General features: G+C 39.5%; 1 protein-coding gene across 2 annotated transcripts in view; it reads right to left on the minus strand.

Annotated features, from left to right (window-relative positions):
- Nucleotides 1-5,368: 5,368 nt before the first annotated feature.
- LOC150058356 (uncharacterized) overlaps nucleotides 5,369-15,818 on the minus strand; it is a 12,433-nt gene continuing 1,983 nt past the window's right edge. The window contains exons 2-3 of one of the 2 annotated variants that reach the window (XM_090341140.1): nucleotides 14,457-14,595; nucleotides 5,370-6,401 (exon numbers count right to left, since the gene is read on the minus strand). In XM_090341140.1, coding sequence (XP_090197266.1) covers nucleotides 6,338-6,401; nucleotides 14,457-14,595 — 203 coding nt within the window. In that variant the 3' untranslated portion in view covers nucleotides 5,370-6,337. Of the gene's footprint in view, nucleotides 6,402-14,456; nucleotides 14,596-15,818 lie in introns of both variants that reach the window. The other variant, XM_090341141.1, reaches the window with a different exon arrangement.

The raw sequence follows: 15,818 nt of genomic DNA on the forward strand, positions 1-15,818 counted from the left end.
CATCCGTGGCCTACATATTCAAGGGTCTTCACAACCCCTTTCAGGCTTGAAAAATCATTAGAACGATGCAAAGAACTCAGGAAGGCCCTCTATGTATAAGTATAGCTTTACTACAATAAAAAGGACAGATTGGAGCCAGACAAAGGTTTTAGCCCATAGTGGTGAATCTGGGAGAACATTGCATATGAAGCATCCCTGTCTTCAGGTGCACGGCACCTGCACAGCATCACTATGTTCCCCAAGTGCATGGGGAACTGCCAACTCAGGACACACGGCTGAGCTTTGGGGTCCAGGGTTGTGGAGCTGGTCCACACACTGTCCACATGGTTCACCTTTAGTCTCCAGCCCCTCCTGGAATGCAGAACTGGTAGTTTCCCCAGATCTCATTATATATCCCAACTGAGAAACAACGATTGCTCTTACAGGACTTTTCAGGGAAGCTGGGATTCCGTACTAGTAGCCAAACATTAGACCTTAACAAAACTGATTTCTTACAAGGAACCAATAGCTCATATCTACAATCCTAGCTACTCAGGCTGAGATCTGAGGATCACAGTTTAAAGCCAATCCAGGCAGGAAAATCTGTGGGCCTATTAGTTACCACAAAAAGGAGGGAAATAGAGCTGTGGCTCAAATGGAAGAATGCTAGCCTTGAGCAAGCTTTGAGTACAAGCCCTAGGAATGGCACCAAAACACAAAACAACAACAACAACTGATTTTGTTTAAAGCATTCCTATGTACTGAGCTCTCATTATATCATCTGTTTTGTTAAATACCTTATAAAACTAATATATTTATATGCTGATGAACATTTAGGTTAGAGATAAAGTTCGACTGAAAGAAGGAAGGTGCCTAAAGCTTCATAATGTAAATGACAGTATTTGGATTTGAAGCAGGCATCAAAAAGTATCTAATCAGAGCACACCTGCATCGTTGCCTGTTTCATTCATCCCAAGGCTAGGATTTGGCTTTTCATGTGTGTATTGGTTATTATTATTTTTTATTATGATTTCCATTTTCTCACTCACTTTTAAGTCCCAAGAACAGAGAGGACATTAGCTGTGAGAGGAGGGATACAGTATGTGTAACACTTCATGCATTTCCACATTTTTAATCAGCATATATTATAAATTGACAGAGTAAATTATGCATTTTCTGGTGTGCAGTGTGGCACTCCAATACACATACACACGGTGTAACAATGTAAATGGCCTAGCTAAGATATCTGTTATCTTAGATATCTATCATTTCTTTGTGCTGGGAGTGCACACTAAAAGGTATACTGTTTGTAGTCAGTCCATTCATTCCTCTCTATTAGTTATTTTGAAATATTCAGTTGATTGTTGTCAGCCAGAATTAGTCTCCAATGCAGGGAACATTAGAAATTGTGCTTCCTATCCAGCTGAATGTAGGCCCAGACACTCTCCTGCCTCTATTCCCACACACCCATCCAGGCACAGAGAGATGATGATGATGGGTAGATAGATGATAGACAGATAGATAGATAACCACTAAATATTCAGACTGTTTCCATGTGTATATATCTTCATATACGAGGATATTGTTTCCTAAAATGAAATTGGGAGCTTACAAAATGTTCGTGAGTTAATATTTCATCAGCTCTTCATTCTTACTGAGTTTCTAGCTGGTTGATGTTTCAGAGTAAGAAAAGCATTAAGGTTTTCAAGTGTTCTAGAATGCCAGTGGCATGCTGTTTCATTGCAGACAATAACACTGCGAGCATGTCTACCCAGGGATCTCTCACTGAGATGTAGGATGGTTGTGACCCCATATAGTGACACCAAACAAGAACATTAGCTGACAGAAAAATTCTTCAGTTAAATATACTTGGCTCTGCTTTTAGAATAGCTCTATACCCTAAAGGAAGTCCTACAAGGTAAGTTTTTGCATACATATGTGTGTGCATGTCATATATTCTTTAAGAACATAATTTTAATAATTATATGTATTCCATGATACAGACATACCATAACTGAGATGAGCATGTCCTCATTGTTAGCTAACTTACTTCCTTCTATCTATTCTTCTGGAAGGATAAATAATACTGCAATAAACCCATTCAGAAATAAATATCATGATCTACTTTTAAGTACGAATTAAGAATAAGGTAAACTTTCTCAGAGAAAGATGATCACTTAAAATTTCAAGGGTGGGGGCCGGGAGTTTGGCCTAGTGGTAGAGTGCTTGCCTAGCATGCATGAAGACCCAGGTTCGATTCGATACCACATACACTGAAAAAGCCAGAAGTGGCACTGTGGCTCAAGTGATAAAGCTTTAGTTTTGAGAAAGTCCAAGGACAGTGCTCAGGCCCCGAGTTCAAGCCCCAGGAGTGACAAAAAAATTTGAAGAGTAGAAGTTTGGGAAAGGTAATCTCAGTTTAGGTAGCAGCTCTCTTAAGAATAGATTTTTCTTTTTTTGTCGGTTGTGGGATTTGAACTCTGGGCCTAGGCACTATCCCTGAGCCATTTAGTGCAAGGCTACCACTCTACCATTTGAGCCACAGTGCTACTTCTGGTTTTCCGGTGGTTAATTTGGAGAAGAGTCTCATAGACTTTCATGTCTGGGATGGCTTTGAACTGCGATCCTCAGATCTCAACCTCTTGAGTAGCTAGGATTACAGGCATGAGCCACTGGCACCCAGCAAGAATAGATCTTACTGGAACTAGAACAAATCATGTTAAGTGAGGTAAGCCCAGATCAGAGAGACAAACAGCACATGTACTCCCTGACATGTGGAAGTTAGATCTAAAACACCGTGGACAAATTACACAAGATTCTAGATGCTCACATACAGTGAGATCAAAGAAAGAATCACAGAATCACAATTCTCAAACACCTCTCTACAAGTATATGAAATAATATGCATACTTAAATGAACTCCAAAGATATGGAGGCAAAGGACTTTTTCTTAATGCTTTTTTTTTCTTTTTCTGATGACTGTATTCTTTACCTTATATGCTGTGTATGTATGTGCGCATCTGTGGGAGGAGAGGGCACAGAATCAGAGGAAAAAGGGTGAACAAGTGCAGCAATGGCACACACTGGGGCACTAGACAAGGAGGAAAGTCAACTATGCCTGAGTGGTTAGAGATGGGAGGGAGGGAATGGGAGAGAATGAGAGAACAGAGGATTCTATGGGAAAGGAAATGTACTTATTACCTGATGTATGTAAAGGTAACTCCACTGTGTCACCTCTAAAACAATAATAAAGTTAAAAAGACTACATCTTAAGATCTTAAATGCCTCAGAGGCCCAAGTGTTAAGCCTGATCTCAAGCTTGCTATTATTGAGAGATAGTGGAGCCTTTAAGAAAGGGACCTTAATGGGAGAGCTTTATGTCATTGGAGGCTTGCCTTAAGTGGGACTCTGGACCTTCCTCTCTTTTTTGCTTCCCAGCAACAAAATGAGTTGTTTTGTTCTACTGCAGGTCCAAAAGAATAGGACCACTAATCACAGACTGAATCCTCTGAAGCCATGAGCCAAAGCAACTTTTTTTTTTTTTTTTGCCAGTCCTGAGCTTGAGCTCAGGGCCTGAGCACTGTCCCTGGACTTTCTCAAGGCTAGAGCTCTACCACTTGAGCCTCAGCACCACTTCCAACTTTTTTCTATGTATGTGGTACCAAGGAATCAAACCCAGGTCTTCATGCATGCTAGGCATTTGTTATAGTGATGGAATGCTGTCAGACACAGAAGGAACATGCTGAACACACAGCTGAGGAGGAAAGGGCATTGTGATATCAGCACTAAGTCAAAGACCAGGTTGATATTTTACATCTTGACATTGTACAGGACTCATTTGTGGTCTCCCAGATAGATCAACCTCCCTCTTAAGAGGCTGGGTCATGAAAGATGCTGAATCTGCTGCTGCAAAGATAAATTGGGGTGGCATCAAATTTCATTGTTCTATTTTCCTTTTCCTTCAGGCAACATTTTCATAACATTACTTATGTGACCATGAAGGGAATAAATAAAGGCAGTTCCAAGTTCTCTTTAACCTGGACTGTCGAGAGAACTATACCAAAGGATCCTAGCCACAATCTGAAATATAAAATTCCCTCTCCCCGTTGCCTATGGGTGTCATGACTATTGTCTGGAGATGTAGGTCTGTGAAATCGTCTTGTGTGTACCTGATGCTATAAAGCTTAGCAAGATTCCCTGGGATCTCTTAGGATCTCTTTCCCCAATCTCCAGCCTTCTTAGTGTTATGCCTTAATTTCTAACCATTCTTATATTGAATTCTCCAGCCTAGTTAATTGCTTAGATGTCACCTCTCAGGTTAGGGCTCTGTCTAAAGTTGTTCTTGCTTGACATTTTATCATTTTAGGCAGGATTTCCCCACCCTTGCGTCTTTTCTGCAGAAAGTATTCAGGCAACAAATCACTAACACATACGTCTGCATTTCTGCATCTATACCTACACAACTTACCTAGTACACTGGATTTGTAAAGCTGAACTAAAAAAAAGACTAAGGGGCTAGAGGCATGGCTTGAGAGGTAGAGTACCTGTATAGCATGAGGAAGTCCTGGGGTTCTGTCTGTCCTCAGTCTCCCCAAATTAAAAAGCTTAAGAAACTTTTCCACCATTTAAAACAGGACCCAGAGATAGAGAAGAGAAATGGCTCCATTTGCATAAACATGTCAGACATCTGCACAAGGTGTTCTGGAGACACATTAGTATTTGTCTCTCAGAGGGAATACATTGAAATCCCCACTCCATCTCCTGACTCAAATCCATGATGTGTGAGTATATTGAAGGCCAAAGAAATATGAGGATATGAGATATCTTCATTGAATATGGATTTTACTTAAAAGTTCTGAGATAAAGAATTAAGGGCTCCTACCAATCAGTTGTTTGAAATGCTGCCTTATTTTGTGACAAACATATCTGAAACTGAATGTAAAATTTCAGATGAATTTGAAAACGTAAAGCCCCTTTTTTTGTGTGAACTACCTGAAAATATATTCCAGATCTTCAAGTGTAAAAATTGTTTTTCCTTGCCTATCAGGGAATTTCAGTACTTTTTGCTATTTCTTTCCTCTCCACGGATAAGAGCTCAGTTCCATTGGAAGATTCGAATGAAAATCAACCACTACTACTAGTCCAGTGAGACATAAGGAGAAACATCATAGAGATCTCGTAAGTGCTGGTGGATTGGGATTAGCCAAGAGCCTCCTTTTGCCTTGATCCTTTCCTTACTCCTGCCTATCTATAGTAACTGCTTAGCATTTGCTTCTGGGATGGTGCCAAGAGTTTGATGTTCCTGACACCCTCAAATCTTTGAACAATACCCTCATGTGGCTAGCTCAAAATGCTTTGTAAGAAGAAACGAAAACTCTTTGTTTTATATTTTATTTAACTTATTTTTAAGGAGTTGTCATGTAACAAAGCAGTTTATGAACACAATGCATGTGGATCAATGTCACCCCTTCACCATTCATAAGAAACAGTTTTTCACTTCTTTGTCCAGTCAGTATACAGTTTTGGGGGAAATGTCAGCTTTCTCAGTGCTTTATGAATATTATTTCCTTGTCATACTTCACCTTCTATAAAGGAGTCTCTGAGCTTTCTGGTCTACCTTCTTTCCTAGGGAGTTCTTGGGTCAGGAACCTGAAAGTGGGAAGTGTGCTGAGTGCTAAGAAGAAGAAAGCACTCATCCAGCCGGAGGTAAGAACGAAGACCTAAGTCATGCTCTTACCTCCTCTAGCTGCCTGAATGAAGCTGCTAGCAAGTCTGAGCTACATTGTTTCTGTGCATTTCCACCCATAATAATGCCCTCCCAGCACTACAAGGTTGACATCACATAGTAGTCCTGTACATACAGTGCCTGGCACAGAGCCTTGCAAATAATGTATACTTATTGTCTCACTTGTATCATTCCTGTGGACAAATGTAGCTGTGTAACACTCTCTTGTATGAAAATATCATGATTTATTTATTCAGTTTGCCCTTTGATGGTCATCTAGGATGTTTCTAATTTTTCATTTTTACTAATCATGAAGAATGAACACACAAGTTCATGTAGGTGAGAGTATCTTTCTAAAATAGGGATTACTGAGCCCCGGGGAACCATCATCTTCAAGCTTAATTGTGCTCAGTTACTCTCCACAAGAGAGAAATCAATTTATACTCTCTCACCAGCAGCACATAAAGAGGACTTTCTTGAAAACACTTGACATCATTCGATTCTTTCTCCCATCTTTGCCAGTCAATAAGCAGATCTTGGAGGAGCTCAACCAGGAGGGCTGTTTCTTCTTGTCTAAGTTCTAAGCCATGTAAGTCACCTCCACCTTGGCAGGTGGTGGTCTAAACACCACCTTTACCTACCAAAAGGGCTTTCGTCCTGGCTCAGAAGGACAAAGGTCACATGCCAAAGGTAGACCCTAGATTGAAAAGATAAACATATATGTGAACACACAGGAATATATATATATATACATGCATACACATATTTATACACACATACAAAGATAAGCATATATATTTATCTATCTGTATATCATATACATAGAGATAGAATGAGTATGTTTGCAGTTATCAAACTGTCTGAGAGGATGGAGGAAGAAAAAGAATATTGGAGGATGAACACTGCTCTCCCTTCCTTATCTCCTCACTCCCATCTTCACTGTGGATTTACAACAGAGATCTGTAATTATAACATGTACACACACACACACACACACACACACACACACACACACACACGTGCGCACACTCCAAGCTATTCATCTTCATTTACAAAGCTACCAAAAGTAAACAAATGAATAAATGGATGGGTTATGCATTTGACCAAAAGACCAAATGAATGAATAAATGAATGTGTGACTGAATAGGACAGAAGACAGCTCTGTTGACAGGAATATTGTAGCAGAAAATACTAAAACATTAAGATTTCTTCTACAATACTTCCAACTGTCCAGAATGTCAAGAAAACAATTTGTGGGAGCCAAAAAAAAATAAGCAATTTTAGTCTAGTGGTTCAGTGTCAGAAATAACATTTTTAAAAGAAAGAAGGAAGGATGTTTAACAAAAAGGGGAGTACAAGTATATATAAAGGTGGGGAAGAGTAGAAAAGATAAAAACTAGGTTTAGTGGGGGTAGAAGAGAAATTTATGTAGCTCATTCCAGTATACACATTTATAGGTGTTAATGTAGGTTTAGATTCAAATATTTCCAAGTTCCAGTGTTTATGAGACACTAAATGGAACACATTTCCACACGCATTAGCTCACTTAATGCTCTATGTCAACCTGGGGAGCAAAGTACTATTATTTTCCTTTAACCTTATGGCTCACTAAATCAAAGCTTTAAGATATCATGACTTGCTTGACCTCAGAGCCATGTACCTCAGGAGATTGTTGGGGACACATTGAGGGGGGCGCTACAGCGGTATCTGTAAGGGACACAGCAGGTCAGTCACAGAGGGAGCAGCATTACACTGCAGGAACACATTCAATCTGAAGTTCAGTGAGTCATCCGCTGTGTCCAATGCCAGGCACACCTACAGAAGCCACAGGCATGAATAATCCATCCGTGCTGAGCCTTCCAGTGCACACCAGAGGTGCCGGGAAGCTGTGAAGAGCCTTGTCCCTGCTTCACAGAGCTTCAGTCTAGCTCAGCAGACAAAGCTGGCACCATGAAGTAAAGACTCCCAGTGGACCCAGGGCAAAGTCTAAAATTACATCTCAAACACAACAGTCTATAGAAGTACAGACAAAAGAGGGGTCTGCAAAGAATCAAATGTTTGCAAGACATTCCTGGAGGAGGGGAGGGGAGTTTAGGATGGTGGAGGAAAAAGGAGGCCAAAGAAGAGCACCCAACTTAATAAACGTAAGAATGAGCCTAGTGTTTGCAATATAGCAGAGATGTTATTCTGGAAAGAAATCAAATGCAATGGGAAGAAAATGGATAAGAAATAGAACTGAGCAGGGCCTCAGTGGCTCCTGCCTATAATCCTAGCTACTTAGGAGGCTGAGATCTGAGGATCATGGTTCAAAGCCAACCTAGACAGGAAACTCCATGAGACTCCAATTTATCATCAAAAAGCCAGAAGTGAAGTTGTAGCTCAAGTGGTTGAACATCAGTCTTGAGTGAGAAAGCTCAGGGACAGTACACAGGCCCTGAGTTCAAACCCAAAGACTGTCACAGAAAGGCAGAAAGGAAAGAAAGGGGGAGAGAAACAGGACCCTCAAGGACCACCACAGTGAAGCAATCCAGCATCATCTGGATGAATGCCGGCTGCTGATACAATGTCCCCAACTTCCCACTACTGATGAAGGTGGAGAGGATGGGCACTCACTAAAACCAAGTTTACAGAACTGGACTGACAAGGCAATCAAGGCGGATGTGAGGCTATCTGCCTCAACAGATGCAGAGGAGTTCTCATCCTTCTCTATTTGCCAAACTTTATTCCAAACCACACAAGAATTAGCCAGAAAGCTGGGCATTTGGACAGCTGAGCAGATGCTCATGAAGGATGGACTGTATTTCTTCCCCTCTCTCCCATCCCATAACCCTTTGTCTCTCATTAGCACCTTTCTCTTTTTTATACAGCTTCTTCCAAAATGAATGTGGCAGACAGTGAAAGACGAGGGAAGATAAATCACTGTGTGGAAAGAACCCCAGTACTAACAAGTCCCAGAGATTGCACTTTGGTATATTGTCTGAGAGGGGGCCATTTCCCATCCAAAGGAATAGAAAGCCAGGCAGAAACTACACGTGAGAAGGCTCTGCTTCCTCCCTAACTTGCTTACCAGAGCTGAATCTGGAAAGGAGATCTGACAAATGGCTACATGAACAAAGAGAGTGTTGTCACAGCAAGCCCTGCATCCATCTGTGGGTACACATCAGGTGCAGATGGGTCCTTGCTGCTTTAAGGAAGAGAAAACCACAACTAGAGATAAGTCCTGTGCAAACTTGCTGTCAAATACTGGGAAAGGAGGGCTTAGAGAGCAGCCAGATATCTGGAAGTGATTTGCTACCAAAACCAGGGGAAAAATATAAACAGGACTTGGCATTCTCTTGAGTCACATGGAAAGAAAGGGTATGCCTACCCAAATGGGGAATGATCCCTGGTGAAAAGTCAAAAGATATTCTCGTGTAAGGAAGAAGAAAAGGAAAATTACAGCATGCAATAAGTTTAAAATTCATTCTAGTGTCAAATACTGCCTCAAAGATCTTGTGTGAAAGAAAAACAGTGCTTGCCAATAGGGACGACTCATTACTTCCTTAATCACCCAAACAAACTTGCCACCATTAATAAGAGCAATGCAAAGAGGTAAATTCCTACCAAAAATTTTTTAAGCAGAACCTAATCCCACTAATCCCACTTCAGATCTCACTTTGTGGCAAATACAGGGAGAGAACCACAGAGGAAGTAATCAGACAACTTCAGAATATGGCAGAGCCTGGAATCAGCATCATTAACTGTATTGGTGGCAATGCAGGGGAAAGGCTTCATACCAAGCAACCTAAGGAGCAAAACAACAAAAAGCAACATGTCCACCAGATTTTCTGGAAGGGAAAAGATGCTATAGAGACAGTTTAGGAATCTTAGTATGAGTTAGATTTAGATATTAAGAAATTCTTATTTTTTTTGGCATAACCATGATTCTTGGCTATAGAGGACATTGTATGTATAGATAACATAGAAAATATTGAGTTAATGAAGCCATGTGATGATCACTACAGCATTCTTTGAAGTTTTTCATTTGGTTATATTCCATAGTTACAAGCTGGGGAAGATGGCACTGTCAGTGAAAATTCAGAACCAACTCACTAACTCATTCATGGAGATGGCAATTTTGAGACATACTTTGTAGAAAGTAAAATAAAAGGACAAAGACATGATAACTATGGGAAAGGCTGTGATATAGAGGTAGGCAGATCTCAAGAGAATCTGAGAAATAAAAGTTATATAGCTAGAGCTATTTAATTTGTAACAAAGGAGCCAATACATACACTGGAGAAAAGATAGTATATTTTGTCTTCAGCAAATGATATTGGAAAACTGGGTATCCATTTGCAAAAGGTTGAAACTGGACCTCTATCACCTTGTGCAAAATTCAATTCCAAATGGATCAAAGAACTCAAAGAAAGGCCTAAAACTTTAAATGTACTGTATGAAAACAGAGAAAACTCTGGAAGTCATAGACACAGTAATTATTTTCTGAATAGGAGTTCAATTGCCCAGAAAATAAGAACAAGAATTGAAAAATGAGACTATATTAAATTTACAAGTTTCCACACTGCAAAAGAAACAATTACCAAGTCCAAGAGACAATCTATGGAATGGAAGTCTTTTCTAGCCATGCAACAGATAAAGAGTAATATCCAGAATATACAAAGAGCTCAAGACAATAAACAGCAAAGGAACAAATAATCCAATTAGTAAATAAGCAAATGAATTAAACATGTATGTGTCTAAGCGGAAGAGAGGGCTCACACCTGTAATCCTAGCTACTCAGGAGGCTGAGATCTGAGGATCAAGGTTCAAAGGCACCCCGAGCACAAAAGGACCTGAGACTCTTATCTCCAATTAACCTCTAGAAAATGGGGAGTGGGGCTTGGCTCGAGGGTAGGGAGGTAGCCTTGAGCTGAAGAGCTCAGGGACAGCGCCCAAGCCTAGTTCAAGCCCCATGACCTACAAAACAACAACAACAAAAACATGTATATGTCTATATACACATATATACATATATTCATTTACATATATATTTACACACTTATATACATACACATTTATTAATATATTCGTGTCGGTGTATGCACACATAAATATACACCATAGAATGCCACAAAGCCATAACAGAAAATAAAGTTATGTTTTTTTCAGTAAAATGGATGGAATTGAAGAACATCATATTAAGCAAGATAAGCCAAATGTCCTGTTTTGGTCATTTATGGAAACTGGACCTAAAGAACACACATACAAATATAATACACATACATATATACATGGACATGGATATATATATTCATATATCATGATTCTAACTATGAGATTATTTGGGAGGGGGTGGGAGGGGAGAGGGAAAAAGTAAGAAGGTGGATAATTCTTACATTGAGTAAGTATGAAGACAGAGCCTCAACAAAAACTGTTGATCAATCGGGATTTGACAGCAGGTGGGGAAAGAGAAAGCAACAGAGTTATTCTGATCAAAACACACAATATGCACATCTGAAATGCCATAGAGAATCCCCCATGATCCAATTTAATACACACTAAGAAAACGAATGACAGGAAACTAAAGCAGGCTCTGTTAGAGGGGAGGAAGAAGACTGGACTAATAAGGGACTGACAATAAGTAGCAGAAGTAGTGTGTTTACATGTATGGAAATAGAACAATGGAATCTGTTGAAATTGCTTTCTCAAGCAGGGGGGAGGGGAGAAGAAAGAGTGATAAAGGGGTGAACGAGATTGATTTGAACACATTACATACTGTATGGAATTGTCATAACGAAATCCCTGCTTCTGCAACCAGTATACATACAGCTTTAAAAGGACGAGGGGAGGGCTGGGAGTTTGGCCTAGTGGTAGAGTGCTTGCCTAGCATGCACAAAGACCCAGGTTCAATTCCTCAGTACCACATACATAGAAAAAAAGCTGGAAGTGATGCTGAGGCTCAAGTGATAGAGCACTAGCCTTGAGAATGACCAAGGACAATGTTCAGGCCCTGAGCTCAAGCCCCAGGACTGGCAATAAATAAATAAATAAATAAATAAATAAATAAAAAATAGGGGAGGAAAAAGCCCAAGAGAGCATAAGAAAGCAAGAATAAAATGAATTTTATTTCTCAAGTAGCAGAAAGAAGTAGAATGGTAGGCCACTCCTATGTGGTACCACATAGAAATCATGGTGTCCCTGAGGAAGGTAGTATGAGAAGGACAAGAAGGAGAAAGAGGAGAAAGCATCACTCGAATAAATTCAATAAATAAAGATACAATTAAAGAACATATTGCCTATGTGACAATAAACTTGAGTAAGAGAAATACTCAGTCCAAATTTCAGGAAAAAGCAATGCTTTCACTTTTAGAAACCTTTCAAACGTAGTTATTAATTATAAAGAGCTACAATACAGTTCTATAGATGCATATGCAAGAGATTTTTTTATTTTGCTATAAATGAACAGATTTTATGTCACTGACATTTCAGTCATGCTAACCATTCGTAAAAAGGTCATGTCAAGAGAGTTTTGAGCAAAGAAAATAACGCTTCCATAATTTTATTCCCAGTCAGATTATGTGCATCATAAAGAGACATCTTAAAGATACCTTTGTACATGAACATGCACATGAAAAACAAATGACTGTTCAAAAAAAACCAAAACACATGAACACATGTTCCTTGAGATAAATTAAAAACAGACTGGTGAAATGAAAACCACAAGTCTTCATGGCTCCATTCTTAAATCTAGTAATCCAGTCTAATTATGTCTACCCAGAGCAAGGCCTGTCTATGAAGTCATTTCTCATTTTCTGCTGCTAATGCACCTTTCCTGTACAAGGGTTGTGGGTTTGAGCCAGATGTATCTCGCCATAATTATGGTGTTTATCTCTTGCCATGCTTGATAGACAAGGAAAACAATAACTGCTGCTATTCTGTTCTTGCAATTACAAACAATGGCAAGTGATTTACATGGAGGAAGGAGAAGGCTATGCCAGGGGAATTACTAAGCTAAGAATCTTTCTTTAACTGCCTTCCATTTGTTTTTTTTTTAATGCTACACAAGGTAATATCATAATAATGAACTTAAGTAGTGATTTTTCTATATCTTACATGGTATGAAATTTATATTTTTTTTTCTTGGTGGGGAAAGGTTGCTAGAAATTGAAGCCAGACCCTTGCTTATGAAAAACATACACTCTACCACTAAGCCCTTTTGATTTTTAAAAAGAATTTTTATATAGTAACAAAACACTAAGAATCAAGTATATCATAATCCTCTATTTATATCATCTCCAATGTTCTAGGTCAATTATGCTTTTTAAGTATAATGTATATAGTATGATCATGATTGTGCAACCTTATATATATACATGAATATATATATATATATATATATATATATATGATCTGAAGAGCACTTGAGAGAGTATGAATAAGAACCTTAGACAAAAAGAAGTTACTTTCCAGCAACAGATTCCTCCCTAAGGAAATAGTTATTACAGGAGTTCGCCTAGGGGAGCCTGAGTAGATGGTGACTTTACACTTGTGCTTTTCCCAAGCTTGAGTCTTTTGTTTGTTAAGTAGGGGGATGTGAAATGAGATGGTAATGGAATTGTTCCAAAGCATCGAAGAAACTGGGAGAGGCTAAATAGAATAATAATAGCTAGCACTCTTTATGTGATAGAAACATCAAGCATCTTTTCAAGTATTCACAACTCTGCAAAATAAACATATCCAAGATTACAGAGGGGGAAATTGAGACACCAAGGCAGTAAATAACTCTCCCAAATTCCCACAGTTAGTAAGTCGCTTGGGTTGAATCAAGCAATTCTAGCACCAGAATCTGCCTTCTAACTATTAGCACAACCCACTTCCCAGAAAGGAGAGCTAGGAGAGAGAGGATGAGAGGACTGTAGGAAGTTTCTGGTAGTAACATGGGTGGGTTCTTGTCCTCTGTCTTAAAAAAGGGGGGGGGGGGCTGGAAGTTTGGCCTAGTGGTAGAGTGCTTGCCTAGCATGCATGATTCCTTGGTCCCAAATACATAGAAAAAAGCCAAAAGTGGTGCTGTGGCTCAAGTGGTAGAGCTCTAGCCTTCAGAAAGTCCAAGGACAGGGCTCAAACTCTGAGCCCTGACTGGCAAAAAAAAAAAAAACCTTCCTTGGGGACAGGAGTTTGGCCTAGTAGTAGAGTGCTTGCCTAGCATGCACGAAGACCCAGGTTCTATTCCTCCATACCACATACACAGAAAAAGCTGGAAATGGTGCTGTGGTTTAAGTGGTAAAGCTCTAGCTTTATGAAAGCCCAAGGATAGTACTCAGGCCTTGGGTTCAAGGCCCAGGACTGGCAAAAAGAAAAAAAAAAAGAAACCCAAACCATCTTTTATAAAGTACTCAGGTGCCCTCAATGTGCTGAACAGGTGAATTATTTCATGAAATACAATGAAATGCCCAGTATGAGCCATGGCTCTATGTGAGAACAAGCAGAATGTGAGAATGGAGAGGGAACTTGGATGTATTTATTTCCTTTTTGCATTTTACTTTTTCTATAAAATGCAAAGCTATAAAAGTTCTACAATGGGATATACATGTTTCTAATCTGGAAAAAAAAATTGTTTCTTAACGACACAGTAGTCACAAATTGTTGCAAATATTCCTAGCAAATAGCATGGAAAGAAACTCAGAGGTGTTAAAAATATTTATTGCTAGATATTTATTTATATTTATTTATTTTAATGATACTTGGATTTGAACTCAGGCACTACCTTTCCTACCTTTCTTCCTTCCTTCTTTCCTTCCTTTTCCTTTCACTTCTCTTCCTTTCTTTCTCTGCCTCCCTTTTTCTTCTCCTTCCTTCCCTCTTTCTTTCCTTCTTGAAACTTTCCATCTTCCTACAATGAACAGGTGTCAAATCTGAAATATAGAAAAATTACTTTAAGTAAGTCAAAACAATCATTTTAGGTGTATTGAGCAGTGACATGATATCAAAAAGAAATGATGTGAAGACAAGAGTTTTAGGAAAGTTTGAATGACTATACTGCAGTCGAGCAGAGCAAAGTGAGAGGTCAGTGACTGAGACAGGAAAGGTGTCACCTATCTGACTTCCTCTGCTCTTCAGCCACAATAAGATATTTCTGGATGATTCATGTATTCAACAAACCATCACTGTTAACTAAAGGTCATGCTGGGCAAAAGAGTGTAAAGATTGCTGGGGTGAGGGGACGCATGGGACACTGACAGCTCATGCCTATAATCCTGGTCACTTGGAAGAACTGAGGTTTGAGTCTAGCCAGAGTAGAAAAACTCGTGAGACCTCTTTTCAACCCACAGCTGGGCGCAATGGCACACACCTGTCATCCCAAGCTAACCTGGGAAGTTGATGTTGAGAGGACCAGAGTGCCTGAGTTCAAATCCCAGTACCATTAAAACAAACAAACAAACACACCAAATAGGAGAATAAGCACTGAAAGAGTAAACCTAGGAATATACAGAAAAGTTCAGCTCATGATAAAAGCTAGAAAGAGAAAATAGTTAGAAAATGTTGTGAAGGAAGGATGAAGACCAGGCTTTGCTTTAGATAAGATGGGCAAGGCAGGACTTCAAAAGGAGCTAAAGTTGGAGCTGAGGCCAGAGAGTGAGGAAGAGCTGTCCTGGGGAAGGTATCCCAGGCAATGGGTAGCACAGAGATGGTCAGGAGCTGAGCTAGGAGAAAGTAGTGGCCTACCACAAAGGGCCTTGAGTCTATACAAATATATATATATATATACATGCATATATATACACGTATGTATATATATATGTATATATATACATATATATATACATGCATATACATACATACATATATACATACATATAGAGAACTTGAAATGCAAGTGCAAGCCACTGCAAGATTTTGAATTGTAGGATGACAGAATGTGAATCATGGTACTGTGAAAGGTCCCTCTAGGTGCTCAGGAGAGTGTGCTGAGGAAGAGCAGGAGAAATCTGTGAAGATCCATTAGGAGGTCAGTGCCACCACTAATAAGAGATATGGGCTTAATGAGTAGAGTCGGGAGAATATGACTTGGCTTGCCATCTCTCTCAAGAATCAGGACAATCATCTCCAATATGAGGCTGCTTCTAACTCTTCCCAG

The sequence above is a fragment of the Megascapheus bottae genome, chromosome 10 (genome assembly GCF_031878675.1).
Source record: "Megascapheus bottae isolate mThoBot1 chromosome 10, mThoBot2.hap1, whole genome shotgun sequence".
In the NCBI taxonomy this organism is placed as follows: domain Eukaryota; kingdom Metazoa; phylum Chordata; class Mammalia; order Rodentia; family Geomyidae; genus Megascapheus; species Megascapheus bottae.